At 45.3% G+C, this 16,873-nt stretch overlaps 1 protein-coding gene across 8 annotated transcripts in view; it reads left to right on the top strand.

The window, feature by feature from the left end:
* The window catches only part of hivep1 (HIVEP zinc finger 1), a 330,679-nt gene that overhangs the window by 254,613 nt on the left and 59,193 nt on the right, over window positions 1-16,873 (top strand). For all 8 annotated transcript variants that reach the window (XM_070880700.1, XM_070880703.1, XM_070880704.1 and 5 more), the window contains one exon: window positions 8,727-8,902. In XM_070880700.1, coding sequence (XP_070736801.1) covers window positions 8,727-8,902 — 176 coding nt within the window. The remainder of the gene's footprint in view (window positions 1-8,726; window positions 8,903-16,873) is intronic.

Raw genomic sequence — 16,873 nt, forward strand, 5'->3', positions numbered from 1 at the left:
TGGGGAGAGGTGGCAGATGCCGGTCGGGTGTGGGGAGACGGTGGTCAGGGGGAAGCAGACAGATTGCTGCGGGCAGTGGAGTGATTACTGGGCCTAGAGGAAACACCCCTTCTCCTGGCCCACAAGCGGTATTGTGAATCCTTATGGGTTCAGCCCTTCTCACCTTCTTTATGTTATCGGGTTTCCCGAGACCTGTGAAACCCGGCTACCTGTGGGTAAAAATAGACTCACTGTTAAAATAAAGGCAGGCAGCCTCCTTATGATATTTAAATAACCAAACCACTTCCTGCGAGCAGATTGGTCATACACCCCTCGTCCTGTCTCCCTTAAAACTGGAAATGGGTGGGTTCGAGGCGAGTTCGGTTTCTGTTCCAGATCTTTTGCATTTCAACCTCTGACACGACCCCAATTCATTTGTTTTTTGGAGTTAAGGTTCAGTCAGATTGAGTTTTGCTTCACAATATCCTGCTTTGTTCCAGCTGAATAGGGTAGAGTAAGAATAACTACAAACATTCCCACTCCCCCAAAATGAAGGCACAATTAATAGTAAAACATATGGGGCTGAAATTGCCCTCCACCGGTGAGTAATTTGAATTAAGTGATGATTGTCCACCCGAATCGATGGGGCGGAGAATCGATCGGGGCGATGTTTGGGGCGGCTGAGTGGCAGAAGTGCGTCGGGAGCAGGGCAGAAGGCGAGTGGTGTCATCAGCGCCTTGCTGAGCACATCAGCGCAACACGGATGAACCATGTCACGCTAACACATAGCAACGTCACTCCCCTTCACTTAAAGGGGAGGGCCGCTGCGAGCTCTGCAGCCACTTTAGTGGCGCCCACTGGGACACCAGCGAGGGCTTTGGCCGGGCCAGCGGCCCGCTATCTAAGAGGAAGTGCATGGGCTGCCTGTTGGCTGCCTGTTGGCGGCCTGGCCAAACCCATGGCCGCCATTGTCGGGCTGACTGCAGAGTCGGCCGACAATTAAAATAAAATGGCGACCACGGCAGTGTGCCCTGTCCTTTAATGGCAGATGTACCACCCAGCCACTGACAGCTTCCCACCGGGAAAAGCTGTTGGGGGCACCGACTGGCGGCGGGTCCGCTCATGCAGGGTGGAAAGGGATTGCCGTCAGGCAGTAAGGGGTCGGACCATCCGCCTGCACCCGTTTGGAAAGGCCTTACCGCCCCATTACTGCCTCTAGGAAGCGAGGTGGTAATGGGCCTTAAAGAGGGGGGCAATTTCAGCCCCATGGTCTGTTCATATTAAGACTATGTGACAGTAATTTAAGTGGCAATTGGAAAATTTACACAATTAAACCATCCATGTACTTAAATAGTGTTGGACTCATCAGTTTAACTACCATTCCTCTTTCTATGCTTCCTGTTGTTCTTTTGACATTGGTCTATGAGCAGAACCTGTGACTGACTGCTGGAGCTGTTCAGTTACAGCTAACCAATGCTGCAGGAGTTAATATGAAGAGCCACACCGCAACCAAACAACTTGAAAGGGGGAAGAGAGCCGTGCCTTACCAACAGAAGAGTCTCATGATTTGTGTGATGTTGATTGGTCACCCATGTACTGGCCAATTTAAAGAGCCACTGAATTTTATATGTTTCTATGAGATCCCCTCTCATTCTTCTAAATTCTAGTGAGTATAAACCTAGTCGATCCAGTCTTTCTTCATATGTCAGTCCTGCCATCCCCCATCCCGGGAATCAGTCTGGTGAATCTTCGCTGCACTCCCTCAATAGCAAGAATGTCCTTCCTCAGATTAGGAGACCAAAACTGAACACAATATTCAAGGTGTGGCCTCACCAAGGCCCTGTACAACTGCAGTAAGATCTCCCTGCTCCTATACTCAAATCTTCTCGCTATGAAGGCCAACATGCCATTTGCCTTCTTCACCGCCTGCTGCACCTGCATGCCAACTTTCAACGACTGATGTACCATGACATCCAGGTCTTGTTGCGCCTCCCCTTTTCCTAATCTGCCACCATTCAGATAATATTCTGTCTTCCTATTTTGCCACCAAAGTGTATAACCTCACATTTATCTACATTATACTATCTGCCATGCATTTGCCCACTCACCATCCTGTCCAAGTCCCCCTGCAGCCTCTTAGTATCCTCCTCACAGCTCACACTGCCACCCAGCTTAGTGTCATCTGCAAACTTGGAGATATTACATTCAATTCCTTCGTCCAAATCATTCATGTATATTGTAAATAGCTGGGTTCATCCTTAGCCCGTCACACCAATTCTATATAGAAGAAAGCAGATACCAAAACATGTTATGAAGTAACTGCATTCAACATGTAATCTTAAATTTCCCTAAAACAGCACACAATGTAGAATGTAGGAATTACATTTGTATTATATTTACAAAATTTTATTTTGGGCACTAACATTTTTTAACAATCTTATAAATCGGTATATGCTGAATGCAAGAGGATACTTTTAGGACTTGCCAGGAATTTACCTGTAGATGGTAGCACGCTGCGCCATAACTTTGCTGAAGTGTGATGAAACGGTGCTCTCGTGTTTCACCAGAGCTGTCAAAATTAATGAGATTCATGATCAGAAAGAGTAGGGGACAATTCAGAGGCAATAATTGCATTGAGGAGGGTCAGATGAAGTCCTGAGTGTCAAACTCACTCTTTTTTGGTTTAAAAATGTCAACTTGAAAATATCCTCATCCATTAATCTCTCACTCTTACTGATCATGAACCCAACACCCAGAATAACTAAATGAGGCACGATCGCAGCAGTCAGCTCTGGAAACATTGGAGCATCATAATTAGCCTGTACAGAGTTTCAGGGATCCCAACAAAGCTCAGTTTTATATATTATTACATTTTATAAGCAGTGAGCAAAGATTTACTAATGGACAGAGATTGCCTTACTACATAGAAACATAGAAAATAGGTGCAGGAGTAGGCCATTCGGCCCTTCGAGCCTACACCACCGTTCAATATGATCATGGCTGATCATGCAACTTCAGTACCCCATTCCTGCTTTCTCTCCATTCTCCTTAATCCCTTTAGCCGTAAGGGCCACATCTAACTCCCTTTTGAATATATTTAACGAACTGGCCTCAACAACTTTCTGTGGTAGAGAATTCTACAGATTCACAATTCTCTGAGTGAATCATCTCATCTCGGTCCTAAATGGCTTACCCCTTATCCTTAGACTGTGACCCCTGGTTCTGGACTTCCCCAATATCGGGAACATTCTTCCTGCATCTAACCTGTCCAACCCTGTCAGAATTTTATATGTTTCTATGAGATCCCCTCTCATTCTTCTAAATTCTAGTGAGTATAAGCCTAGTCGATCCAGTCTTTCTTCATATGTCAGTCCTGCCATCCCCCATCCCGGGAATCAGTCTGGTGAATCTTCGCTGCACTCCCTCAATAGCAAGAATGTCCTTCCTCAGATTAGGAGACCAAAACTGAACACAATATTCAAGGTGTGTCCTCACCAAGGCCCTGTACAACTGCAGTAAGACCTCCCTGCTCCTATACTCAAATCTTCTCGCTATGAAGACCAACATGCCATTTGCCTTCTTCACCGCCTGCTGCACCTGCATGCCAACTTTCAACGACTGATGTACCATGACATCCAGGTCTTGTTGCGCCTCCCCTTTTCCTAATCTGCCACCATTCAGATAATATTCTGTCTTCCTGTTTTTGCCACCAAAGTGTATAACCTCACATTTATCTACATTATACTATCTGCCATGCATTTGCCCACTCACCATCCTGTCCAAGTCACCCCGCAGCCTCTTAGTATCCTCCTCACAGCTCACACTGCCACCCAGCTTAGTGTCATCTGCAAACTTGGAGATATTACATTCAATTCCTTCATTCAAATCATTCATGTATATTGTAAATAGCTGGGGTCCCAGCACTGAACCTTGCGGTACCCCACTAGTCACTGCCTGCCATTCTGAAAAGGACCCGTTTATTCCTACTGTTTGTTTCCTGTCTGCCAACCAGTTCTCTATCCACATCAATACATTACCCCCAATACCATGTGCTTTAATTTTGCACACTAATCTCTTGTGTGGGACCTTGTCAAAAGCCTTTTGAAAGTCCAAATACACCACATCCACTGGTTCTCCCTTGTCCACGCTCCTAGTTACATCCTCAAAAAATTCCAGAAATCAAGCATGATTTCCCTTTCATAAATCCATGCTGACTTGGACCGATCCTGTCACTGCTTTCCAAATGCGCTGCTATTTCATCTTTAATAATTGATTCCAACATTTTCCCCACTACCGATGTCAGGCTATAATTCCCTGTTTTCTCTCCCTCTTTTTTTAAAAAGTGGGGTTACATTAATTACCCTCCAATCCATAGGAACTGAACCAGAGTCTATAGAATGTTGGAAAATGACTACTAATAATACATTGGCCCAGCTTTTGCGGTGGTAATGATGGCGAACTCTGTCAATTAGGCGACTTGCTCCCTGAACATCCTGGGTGGATATGGCTCCTGCTGAGAGCCCTTCTCCCCCTCCACCTCCCTCTTCCCACAGGTTGACCTGCTCTGCCTGCCCTCTGTTCATTCTCCAGGTCATGCTGTATTCCAAAGGGATTTCCTAATAGTGCACCCATGTCTGGGAGCAACTGGTTTCTGCAGAAGCTTTGAAGTCAGGACATGTCCCACACCACTCCCTGTAGACGTAAGTAACTTTAAAGAACACTAGAAAGCACAAAACATTTGTAGAGTCGTAGCAAGAGCCAGTAGAAATCAATCAGCAACTAAACTGAACGTAGTTGATGATCTCTTTAAATAGTGCTGGTGCGGGGCCGCTTCCTGCTGCTGAATGCATGTTCAGCTGTGCAAGTTTTTAAGAGAAGGCGTTAGCTGAAGCTTTGAGCTCCAAAATGGCAGCACTGGTGTCAAAATCAGCATTGCACAAATTTTACGGTCAGAGGCTCAGCTTCCTTGACCTCTCGATGGAGCAGTGCTTCCGAAGTCTGAGATTATCATGTCAGGCAGTAGCCTTTTAGAAGACCTGCCACATTCTAGATCTGGTGGCCATGGCTATAAAAGTCACCACGACCCTCAATTTCTTTGCCTCTGCTTCCTTCCAGGGTGCAACCCCTATGTTAGCCTGAATGAGCAGGCACTTGGATTTGCACTTCCTAAAGGTGTAGGATGCCATCAACTGCATACGAGTGGCAATCCAAGCACCACCAGATCGACCAGGAGCATTCGGTAACCAATGTTCACCTGCTGTAGTAACCACAAAAATAGGTTAATGTGGGTCTTTGCCAGATTTGCTGAGAGCTTCCGTGATGCTTTCATACTGTGGCAGTCCAACATCCTCAATCTGTTGATCCAGCCTTAAAGGGTGGCTGCTAGCCAACAAAGGATACCCGCTTCAGACTTGGCTGATGGCACCTCTGAGGAACCCTAGGAACATTACAACGCAAGCCATATGACAATAGATGTATTACCGAGCAAGCCATCGGCATGCTGAAGATGCACTTCAGGCGCCTGGACCAGAACCCAAATAACTTGAAGATTCAGTTAGTCGTACACACTGGACCTTCAGATAACCCTCCATTCTCCACCCCAAACCTTTACTCAAGCAGTTTTTCAACCATCCATCTACTCGTGCTTGTGAAAGAAAGAAAAAAAGAAAAAAAATCAGGAACATGTACCAATGGGTCTCAGTAAATTTCATGTATTCTTCAGCACCAAACAAATGAAAAGCACAGTTGGTACTTGCCATGCAAGAATGGGGAACATGGGAAAGTGGTGCAAGGTAATAAATTTAATGTGACTTAATAAATTGAAAATATCAATACATTTTCAAAAACACCCATGTGCATACCCTCGGTGAAGTACAAAACTTTTCTCTTTCTCCCAGCACTTCTACACGGTGCAAACCTTGCGGCTTCAGCAGAGATAGTGGCAGATTGCTATAATCCCTGCTCTGACTTTTGAGGTGCCTGTGAAAGCCCCACCAAGGATTGCTCCACCTGCACCTGTGCAGAGGCAGACTGGTCCAGCAAGAGGAGGCAGCACATCGGGCACTGGTTAAGTGGGTCGCAGGGCCAACGGATGAGACGTGCAAACGTCTTGAGAAAAGTTTCTTCTCTTATCTTCCCGATTGTCATCAACCCTCTCATGGGCCAGCAGCACATCACTCCTGCTTCTCTACAGGAGAATAGCTTGGAGAATATCAGTGACAACTTGGAAGCTCATGTTTAATGCATCTGTCATCCTGTGTAAGCCAGTAGACATGTTTGTTTGTATTGTTTGCAGGGCCACCATCAGGGCCTGCAGGGACTCATTAGTGTGTCATGATTCAAGTTTTACAGAGGAGGCCACTCTCTCAATGGAAGACATCTTTGTCTGCGCCATCACTCCACGAAAGTTTGAGCCGAACTCCTCCATCTTCTGAGACATTATGGAGAATGTGCCTGGCAGGACTGCCAGTAACTCTCACACTTGCTGTTAATCCTCAATCATTCTCCTTCTCATTTAAGCCCCGCCCCCGGGTTCAGCATTTCTGTCCAGCTGAGCAGTGCTTGGAGAGGTCTGCAGCTGTCCCTACCATCACTCTCTGCTTGTTATCACTTGTGAACTGTGATTCATCAGGTGATATCCCACCTAACTCTCTAACAAGACCCACCGAAGTGCTTGTATCTGCGCTCATGCCTGCAACCCATGTGTCCTGTGATGGTGCGCCCTTAGCAGGAATGAACTCCTCTGAAAAAAGGACAGGGGCTGCTGTTCTTCACGTGATGGCCCTCGAGGAGAGAAGAGATAGAAATGATTTAGTAATGAGAATGTACAAATGCTGAAATGTACCTACTGAGGTGATTTCATTCAATGCTGAATTCAAGTCAAGCTGGTTTAGTCTTGCAGTAGATGTAGGTCTGAGAGATTAATTATGCCGCTCTGCAGCATTGAGCTCCATGGCTCTCCATCTCCAATGCTCACGGAGGCTGATATGTTACTAATCTCCAAAGCCTTCTGCTCCATATTGCTCAGCTCCACGATCTGTGGGGGTCTACCTCCAGTTGTCTCTCTCTATCCCTTGTATATTGCACTCTCTTCTCCTGCAAGAGGGCATGACTAACCTGAGTGGCTGCAATGGATGTAATGCATTCGGTGAGGGTGACAATCAGACAATCGAATGGCACTGGCATGCATTTGAGGATGTGTGCTGAGAATCAGGGAAGCTGACTGAGGTGGTATCACATTAATTAAGGATTGGGGTGAGTGGCAGTGGGGGATGGAAGAAGGGTGTTAGAAAGTGCATTGAAACCGAACGATGCATGCTGTGGAAACTCAAGTGGGGGTGAGGAGTGATGTGAATGGAGTACATTTGACAAAGTGTGAGAAGGGAGGTTTCATTATAGGATGTAGGTGAATCTGCAACTTTGGACACCTTTTCAGACCTGGTTAGGCCATTAAACGCATCCTGCACTGGATCCAAGTCCTCATTATATGGCTTCTGTTGCTCAGCTCAGGCCATATCCAGCCACTCCTTCTTTGTTGTGGCTGCAGGTTTCTTTTAGCCATTGCTAAGAATCAGCCCTTACTGCACCCAGCAGTACATCCAGGGCCTCCCCATTGAATCTGGGGATAGCCTTTGCCCTTCTTGTTTACATTTTTACACTAAACACTATAGTACTCCAAACCTCCTCCACCATTGCATCTGTGAACTGGGCCTTTACATAGTTGAGGTGAAATTGCATCATGCGTGTCCACATCATGCCCGTTTACACGCAGTGGAGACACAAAAACCATAAATAAGATTATACGGCATTTCTGTTGAAACAGAACATTCCCATGACCTTGCGCCTTTGTCATGCGCTATCGCCCTACCTTTCCTACCTCCACTCCGATCCCGTCTCTGCGATAATAGGAGGAGGCATTAGATGATGGAGTGGGGGAGGGACCGATCGCTGGGGAGGGTTACAGTTTTGCTTGGTGGGCCACAGAAGCCACTCTTGCTCCTCAAGGCCCATAAGTAGTGCTGTAAAGATACTTGCCTGTTCAATGCAGTAGTTCACCCCTCCCTTTAGCTGCCTGGTTTCCTGAGGCCCAGGAAACCCAGCCAACCAGCATTAAAGCTGGAACAAAGAAAATATCTGAGGCACGCAGCCTCATTCAAATATTTAAATGAGGTACTCACTTCCTGGGATTAGGTTGGTTGCCTGAACCGCTGGGATTGTCCCCGGCGATCAGAGAATATTGGGAGGTTGAGGGTGTAGGAGCTTGGTGGTTAGAGGAGAGGGAGGAACGCAGGTTGAGGGAGAAAGATCACGGGGGGTGGGGAGGTGTGTTGGCTGATCGTGGGAGGGAGAGATTGTTCTTAAATTCAAAAGGCTCGCAAAATCTGAGAAACGGAGTCTCATTAAACTTTATTAATTGCCGACCCGCCTATCCAGAACGGGTTACTCAGACGCCCCTAAACCAGGCGCAGTTATACCACAAGTAGTCACATTCACAGTAGGTTGGGTTCGGGTTTCACATTTTTGCCAATTCCTGTCATGGAGAGGGTTGGGGCGGCGGGGTGGCGGAGGTTAAAATGACCCCCAATGTCTTTTTGTGAAAATGTGCAGTTGAAGTTAAGTTTTACTGTGGGTGGGATGTTCATTCCGTAATAATCTCCACTTGTACTGAGTCTTGCTATAATTTTTTTTGCAACCAGAAAGACGAAAGTAATAATAAATTGTAAACCAACTTTTTTTTCTTTTTAAAGATATAAATCAAATGAAGAGTATGTGTATGTTCGGGGCCGAGGGAGGGGAAAGTACATTTGTGAGGAATGTGGAATACGTTGCAAGAAGCCCAGTATGCTGAGAAAGCACATTCGCACCCATACTGACCTTCGACCTTATCACTGCAACTACTGCAACTTCTCCTTTAAAACTAAAGGTAAGTTGATGATGTTGCAAACAGTGGTTACAAATGCTTACTTTGTCAAACTCCTGTGTGAAACTGTTGTGTGATGATCTCTCTTTGCGTCATTATTTTAAGTCACAGCTCAAAAGATGGAGAATGCAAAATGTGCAATACAGGTAAATGAGCTGACCTTTTCTTCATTTTATTTATTTTGCTTTCTCCAATCCACAACAAATTTATTAGAGTTTTTTTGAGGATGTAACTAGCAGAGTAGATAAAGCAGAACCAGTGGATGTAGTATATTTGGATTTCTAAAAGGCATTCGATAAGGTGCCACATAAAAGGTTGTTACACAAGATAAGAGCTCATGGGATTGGATGTAATGTATTAGCATGGATAGAGGATTGCTTAACGGACAGAAAACAGAGTAGAGATAAACTGGTCTTTATCAGATTGGCAGGCTGTAACTAGTGGGGTGCCGCAAGGATCAGTGATGGAGCCTCAGCTATTTACAATCTATATTAATGACCTAGATGAAGGGACCGAGTGTAATGTATCCAAGTTTGCTGATGATACAACGTTAGGTGGGACAGTAAGCCGTGAGGATAACACAAAGAGTCTGCAAAGGGATATAGATAGACTAAGTGAGTGGGCAGTAAGATGGCAGATGGAGTATAATGAGGTCATTCACTTTGATAGAAAGAATAGAAAAACAGAATATTTTTTAAAATAATGAGAAGCTTTTAAATTTTGGTGTTCAAGAGATTTGGATGTCCTTTTGCAAAAAACACATAAAGCTAGCATGCAGGTACAGTAAGCAATAAGGAAGGCAAACAGCATATTATCCTTTATTGCAAGGGGGTTGGAGTACAAGAGTAAGGAAGTCTTGCTACAATTGTACAGGGCCTTGGTGAGACCACACCTGACATACTATGCACAGTTTTGGTCTGCTTATGTAAGGAAGGATATACTTGTCTTGGAGCTGGTAGAACAGAGATTCACCAGATTGATTCCTGAGATGAGAGGGCTGTCTTATGATGAAAAATTGTGTAGAATGGGCTTATACTCTCTGGAGTTTCGAAGAATGAGAGGTGATCTCATTGAAACATACAAGATTCTGAAGGGGATTGACAGGGTAAATGTTGAGAGGTTTTTTTCCCCTGGTTGGAGTGTGATGATCTCTCTTTGCATCATAGAACTAGGGGTTACAGTCTCAGGATAAGGGGAACGCCATTTAAGACAGAGATGAGGAGAAATGTCTTCACTCAGAGGGTTGTGAATCTTTGGAATTCTCTGTCCCAGAGGGATATGGATGCTGAGTCTCTGAATGTATTCAAAGCTGAGATAGATAGATTTTTGGAATCTAGGGCAATCAAAGGATATGGAGATAGGGCTGGAAAGTGGAGTTGAAATCGATGATCAGCCATGATCTTATTGAATGGGGGAGCAGGCTCGATGGGCCAAAGATCCTACTTCTCCTTTTTCTTATGTTCTTACAACATCTTTCATTTCAAAAAAATGCAAGGGCCTAGAAATTGGAGATCGCTAGAAATCAGCCAGTGCTACCGCAGGCCGGACTTAACAGCTGCCGAAATTGATGGTACTGCAGGCCGGTAAATTGGTGCTGGTTGTTAATTAACATTAGCCCAACACTAAGCTTACCGTGCAAGGCCATTTTTGTGGTTTTAGTCTCGGCAGGAGGTCCAATGTAGCGTGGCCAAAGCATCATTGCTGCAAGAACAATCTTTTAAAGCAAGGCAGGTCATTTCAGAAAGCAATTTGGTCCCTTAAAGGGGAAATGCCGTCTAAAATTGAAAAAAAATATTTAAAAATAGGCCATTTTTAGCCCTTACAGCTCAACTGAAAAAGAATTACATTAAAAGGAATTCCTAAATGAGATTCTTCAGTTCTTAAAGCTGAATTGCCTTCCGCACTTAAAAAAAAAATCAGAAAAGTGGTTCAGAACTAATACAAAACCTGAACAAGCCAGAGATGGGGCGTCCAGGGTCTCGCAAGCAGCACTACAGCATTGTGCAGGGGATCAACACTGCAAGACTGGCCCCCACCAACAGGAGCCAGGAGGCACTAGAGAAATAAGGATGTGGGACACGATCACCGAGGCCGTCATTGCCAGAAGTGTCGCCCCCACGACCTGGCTCCAGTGTCCAAAGAAACTTCATGACTTCAGGCCACTGGTCAAGGTCATTTTCAAAAGCCATCTCCTACCAACTGCACCACTAGCTCAATGCACAACCCCGCCCCCCACCCCGCACCCCCCCTTCACAACACTTACCAGAAATCTGTAGCAAACACAAGGCACACTTCCCATTCCTAGCCAAACATCACCCCCATTACAGGAGACGGTGCTTGACATTCTTAGCAGGAGCAAGGCTGAGCCCTTGGCCAGCGGTGGGGCTGAAAGGATACAAGATGCTGGTTATCCTCCTTCTCCCATGCACTCCTTGCTTTCCTGCCCTCCGCTCGCCACAACTCCACTCTTGTGCTTTCCTCATTTCACACACCCAAGAAATGCAGTCTGCCCAGCTAGTGGTTGCCCAAGAAACGAGAGAGGAGAGTAGAAGAAGAAAGAGCATCACTCAATTTGACATTCCCAGCCACCAGCTCCTCAAGGTTGACCAGCAAGGTTGTTTCCAGTGTCCCCCACTCAAAGTCAGCAGCGTTCACCAGCTAAGCTGCAGCCTGGGGTAGCACTGCGTTACATTAGTAGGATAGGCAAAGGCACACAAAAGACAGTCACTAAGGGAATGCATAAGGGTGATTGGTTGATTTCTTAATGTCATACTAGATGAATAGATGTATAAAGTTGCATTGGAAAGTTTGCTTTGTGGCGGTTTTTATTTCAGCATTGTGGCCAAGTGGATGCTCTGATGGTCAGTAACAGAAGGAAGGTAAAGTTTGGGACAAATGTTAAAAGGGGAATTGGGGTTGTTCGCGCAGGTGGATGATTCCATCTCGGATATCCTGGCCAGAAAATGGCTTTCTGGGTTGCATCCTTCCTTCCGCTTCAGGCTCTTCTGCTTCTTCCTCTTCTATGTCTTCCTCTTCTGCATATTCCCCTTCTGTGCCTTCCTCTTCCCTCTGCAAGCGGATACTGTAAATCTGAAATAAAAGCATAAAATGCTGGTAATAATTAGCAAGTCAGGCAGCATCTCAACCTGAGATGTGAACTCTGTTTCTCTCTTCACGGTTGCTGCCTGACCTGCTGAGTATTTTCAGCATTTTCTGTCTTCTCAGTGACCTTCCTTTACCATCCGAGGCTTTGCAAGCGTCCAGCCGCATTCCCTGCACACTTTAAAAACTTTTAACATCTATTGCACCAAACTACTACTTCAACAAAATATAAAAAGTCCAGTTCAAAAGCTTAAATGTAAACTTACCTGAAAGCTGTGTGTGTCCTTTTAAGAAATGCTGACCTCTCTCTTTTCAGAGCGAGCTTAGACCAACGCTGAACTCAGCGCTAATGTCCAAGTTCACAGAGCATGATGTTAAGTCGGTTTGATGTCACGCTCTCCATATTTGTAACTCCAAAGCCAGTGCTGCAGTCAGCACGCTAAGGCCTTCGCCAAAATGGCAGCCGCCGAATCCTGCATTAGAGTGGTGGCTGCCACTTTTCGCCAGGATTGCAGTGGTAACTTGTGGCAGTAAGGTAGAGAATTTCTGGGCCAAGATATTTTAGGTTTTGTGACTCGGCTCTTAGATGATCTAGTTCCTGTTAACTGAATTAGAAAATCTACAACCTGTAATTCATTTGTGAGTAACACGAGCAAGGTTGCATTTATTGCCCATTACTTGTTACCTTGAGGAGGGAGTGAAAGGCCTCTCAAACAAAGATTTTTCAACTCAGTGACTTGCTAGGCCAATGCCAATTAAGAATTACCCACAACATGTAGCACTGGTGATACATATACATAAAAGGTGGTAGGAGGCCCAGTCCATTTTGAGGGCCGGGACTCATTACCACGTTGCCAGTGGGCTGCAGATCCAAATGGGTGCCCAACTGCAGCTCGCCAGCTCCAGCCAGCACAATATTCAGTCGGTTTGCTGATCACACTCGACCAGCTCCGTTGGGCAGGCCACATTGTCCGCATGCCCAACACAAGACTTCCAAAGCAAGCGCTCTACTCGGAACTCCTACTCAGCAAGCGAGCCCCAGGTGGACAGAGGAAACGTTTCAAGGACGCCCTCAAAGCCTCCATGATAAAGTGCAACATCCTCACCGACACCTGGGAGTCCCTGGCCAAAGACCGCCCTAAATGGAGGAAGAGCATTCGGGAGGGCACTGAGCATCTCGAGTCTCATCGCCGACAGCATGCTGAAAACTAGCGCAGGTAGCGAAAGGAGCGTGCGGCAAACCAGACTCCCCACCTACCCTTTCCTCCAACGACTGTCTGCCCCACCTGTGGCAGAGACTGTAATTCCCGTATTGGACTGTTCAATCACCTGAGAACTCACTTTTGGAGTGGAAGCAAGTCTTCCTCGATTTTGAGGGACTGCCTATGATGATGATGACCTGGCCGGCAGCAAGGTGGCGGAAGTGCCTGGTATAACAGCAGCTCACATAATTCAAAACAAAGCTGTAGCCTCGAGTAAAACCGGATGGAGCGTGTGCAGTGCATGCCGCACCCGAATCTCCCAAAATGGCACTCAGTCCTATGTGCAACATTTTGTATGTTAAAGGATCATATTAAAAGAGCTGAAACAGATGGGTGCTTTGGTTGTTCAGCGGTGGACCTTTTTCAGGATAGTATTGGCCTGATAAACAGTTGCAATAGAGCAACAACAACAACTTTTATTTATATAGCGCCTTTAATGTAGTAAAACGTCTCACGGCGCTTCACAGGAGTATTATGGGACAAAGAATTTGACATTGAACCACATAAGGAGATATTAGGTCAGATGGACAAAAGCTTAGTCAAAGAGGTAGGTTTTAAGAAGTGTCTTAAAGGACTGGAGAGGTTTAGGGAGGGAATTCCAGAGCTTATGGCCTAGGCAGCCAAAGGCACAGACACCACTGATTGAGCGATTATAATCAGAGATGCTCAAGAGGGCAGAATTAGAGGAGCGCAGACATCTCGGGGGGGGGGGGGGGGGGGTGGTTGGGGACGTGGTTGTGGGGCTGGAGGAGATTACAGAGATAGGGAGGGGTGAGGCCATGGAGGGATTTGAAAACGAGGATGAGAACTTTGAAATCGAGGCATTGCTTAACTGGGAGCCAGGGTAGGTCAGCGAGCACAGGGGTAATAGGTGAGCGGGACTTGGTGCGAGTTAAGACACGGGCAGCCGAGTTTTGGATCACCTCCAGTTTACATCGGGTAGAATGTGGGAGGCCAGCCAGGCGTGCATTAGTAGTTAAATTGGAGCAGTAAGTTTTATTCCTGTCATTTTCGGCTCACTATTGTCCAGTTTACCCCTGGCAGTGCAAATGAAAATTCCACACCGGCCTCCGCTGTTTTTTCTTCAACTAGTGCCATGGGATGTTTTATGGCCGCTGACTGGACAGGCAGGGCCTCAGTTGAATGCCTCATCCAAATGGACGGTAGCTCCGATAATGCAGCACTCCCTCAGTACTTCATTGAAGTCCTGGATTGGATTTGGAACCTACTGGCTTGGGTGAGAATGCTCCCACTGAGCTAAGGATGACCTCTTAGCTGTGTAGCCATTCCTTTTCCAGTTCATTCTCTCCTCACTTCAGGGTGCTGGTGTATTGTTTTCCTTCCTCTCCAGTACCGCACCTGTGATATATTCTTTACGACAACACAACACACTCAGACTACAAGATAGCTCTCCAGGAAATTGTCAGGTGACCTTGTCACATGATGCTTTTATTATATTTACAGCAGCAGTTGAATTACCACAGTAGTCTACCACGTGGAGCAGTAGTCCACTAGGCAGAGCTCCATAGTACGCTTCTTCCTCCTTAATGAAGAAGTAATTATAACAAAATAATCATCATGCATAACTTGCATAGTTATACATAACAAAAGATATGACAAAAGATTTTACCATATTTACAAATCAAACTTAACCTCTGGTTTCCTATTTCAAAGAGGATACCTTCGCTCTTGAACAGAATGTTCCAAACTTGGTGTCAAACATACTCATTCTAGGCTGATCCTGAGGAAAGTTTTTCTCCAAGGGCAACCCTTGAACTGCATGTGGACTCTCTACAACTTCAGGTTGTTTGTCTGCCTAACCTGGACTCGGACTTAAATTCTGACTTTCTCTTGGATTTGATGTAGGATTTGCTCTCTACTTGTAACAAGACTATCTGACTCATAAGAAATAATCGAATCATTCCAACTTTCAACTTCTTCCACATCTGTAGTTAAAATATGATTGATGTGAACAAACCTAACCTTTCCATGATCAAACATCTTGACCAAATATGTGCGAGGGCCACATATCTTCACTATTCTTCCTGGTAATCACTTTATCCATTTATGGTGATAGTTCTTCACTCTCCCCTTCTGATTTAATTTCACACTTCTCTCTCTTACTCAACCTCTATCATGACTCTCTTTCTGTCTTAATTGTTTCTCTTCTACTGACTGTGCCAGGTTTGGCTTTAACAACGAGAACCTGGCAGTCGTTTGAGAAATAACTCTGTTGGTATTCTACCAGTAGTTGTATGTGGAATATTACGATAAGTAATCAGAAAATTTGCCAATTTGTGCTCCAACGGCAACTGCCGTTTCTTTGGATTTGGATCCAACATTTTCTTGATGAGAGTACGTTTTACAATTTATACTGTGCGCTCTGCTGCACCGTTTGAAGCAGTGTGGTACGGTGGACCTCTGGTATGCTTCACACGGTTTCTGCTCATGAACTATGCAAATTCTTCTGAACAAAATTGCTGCCCAGTATCAGACATAATTTCTTCTGGGAGGCCATATGAAGAAAACAATCTTTGCAAATTGTTTAGTTTTATTTTGCTTGTTATTTTCCACATCGGAAACATCCCTATGCACTTCGAATGGCTAACAATCACAATGAACAATTGTTGTCCTTCTAGCTCAGCAAAATCAATATGTAACCTTTGCCACACTGTGGGAGGCCATTTCCGTGGCTGTAATGGTACTGATGGTGGTTTCTTGCTTACGGATTGACTAACGATGTACGCTATATCTTTATCTAAACCTGGCCACCATTAGTAACTGCGTGCAAAACTCTTGGTCAAGCACAGTCCTAGGTACTGATCATGAAGATCTCCTAATAATTTAGACCTGAACTTATTTGGAATAACCACTCTTGCACCCCACATGGTACAATCTTTATCCATTGATAATTCATTCCCAAGAACAAAGTATGGATGTATATCTTTCTCTTGGCCAGCCATTTGCCATGTAATCATACACCTTTGACATAACTGGGTCACGTTTGGTTGCTCTACCAATCTCTTCAGCTGTGACTGGCAGTTCATCAATGTATGGAAATTAGAACACCTCTTCCCTATTGGGTGTAACTTGTGTGATGGGATTGGCAACCTGGACATAGCATCAGCATTACCATCTGACTTACGTACAACAACAATAGGTGTAGCCCAATTACTAAGATCTACCTTAGAGATAATATTCTCAGTCTCTAGTCATTTGAGTTCTTGCTCAACTTTCTCCCTGAGTGCGTATGGTATGAGACGTGGCTTGCAGTAAACTGGTCTAGCGTCCCTCTGTGCCCTGACACTTGCCTAAAAACCTTGGGTCTGACTGCCTGTTTAGACGAACGCCTTCGGCTACTGCTTGATGACATCATCCTTCGATGGAAATCTTGTTTGAACACAAAAAACCTCATTCCAATCAAACTTCAGTGATCCCAACCAATTTCTACCTATTAAGGCAGGCTTGTCTCCTGACACTCTCCTGAGAGGCAAGATCTGAAACTGATCCTTGTATTTTACTGGTACGGTGATATGTCTTACCACAGGGATTTGCTCTCCTGAGTAGCCCCGCAGCTCTATCTTCGATTTCTCCAGTGAAAAATCACTCA

This window comes from Pristiophorus japonicus, chromosome 5 (genome assembly GCF_044704955.1).
Source record: "Pristiophorus japonicus isolate sPriJap1 chromosome 5, sPriJap1.hap1, whole genome shotgun sequence".
Lineage (NCBI taxonomy): Eukaryota > Metazoa > Chordata > Chondrichthyes > Pristiophoridae > Pristiophorus > Pristiophorus japonicus.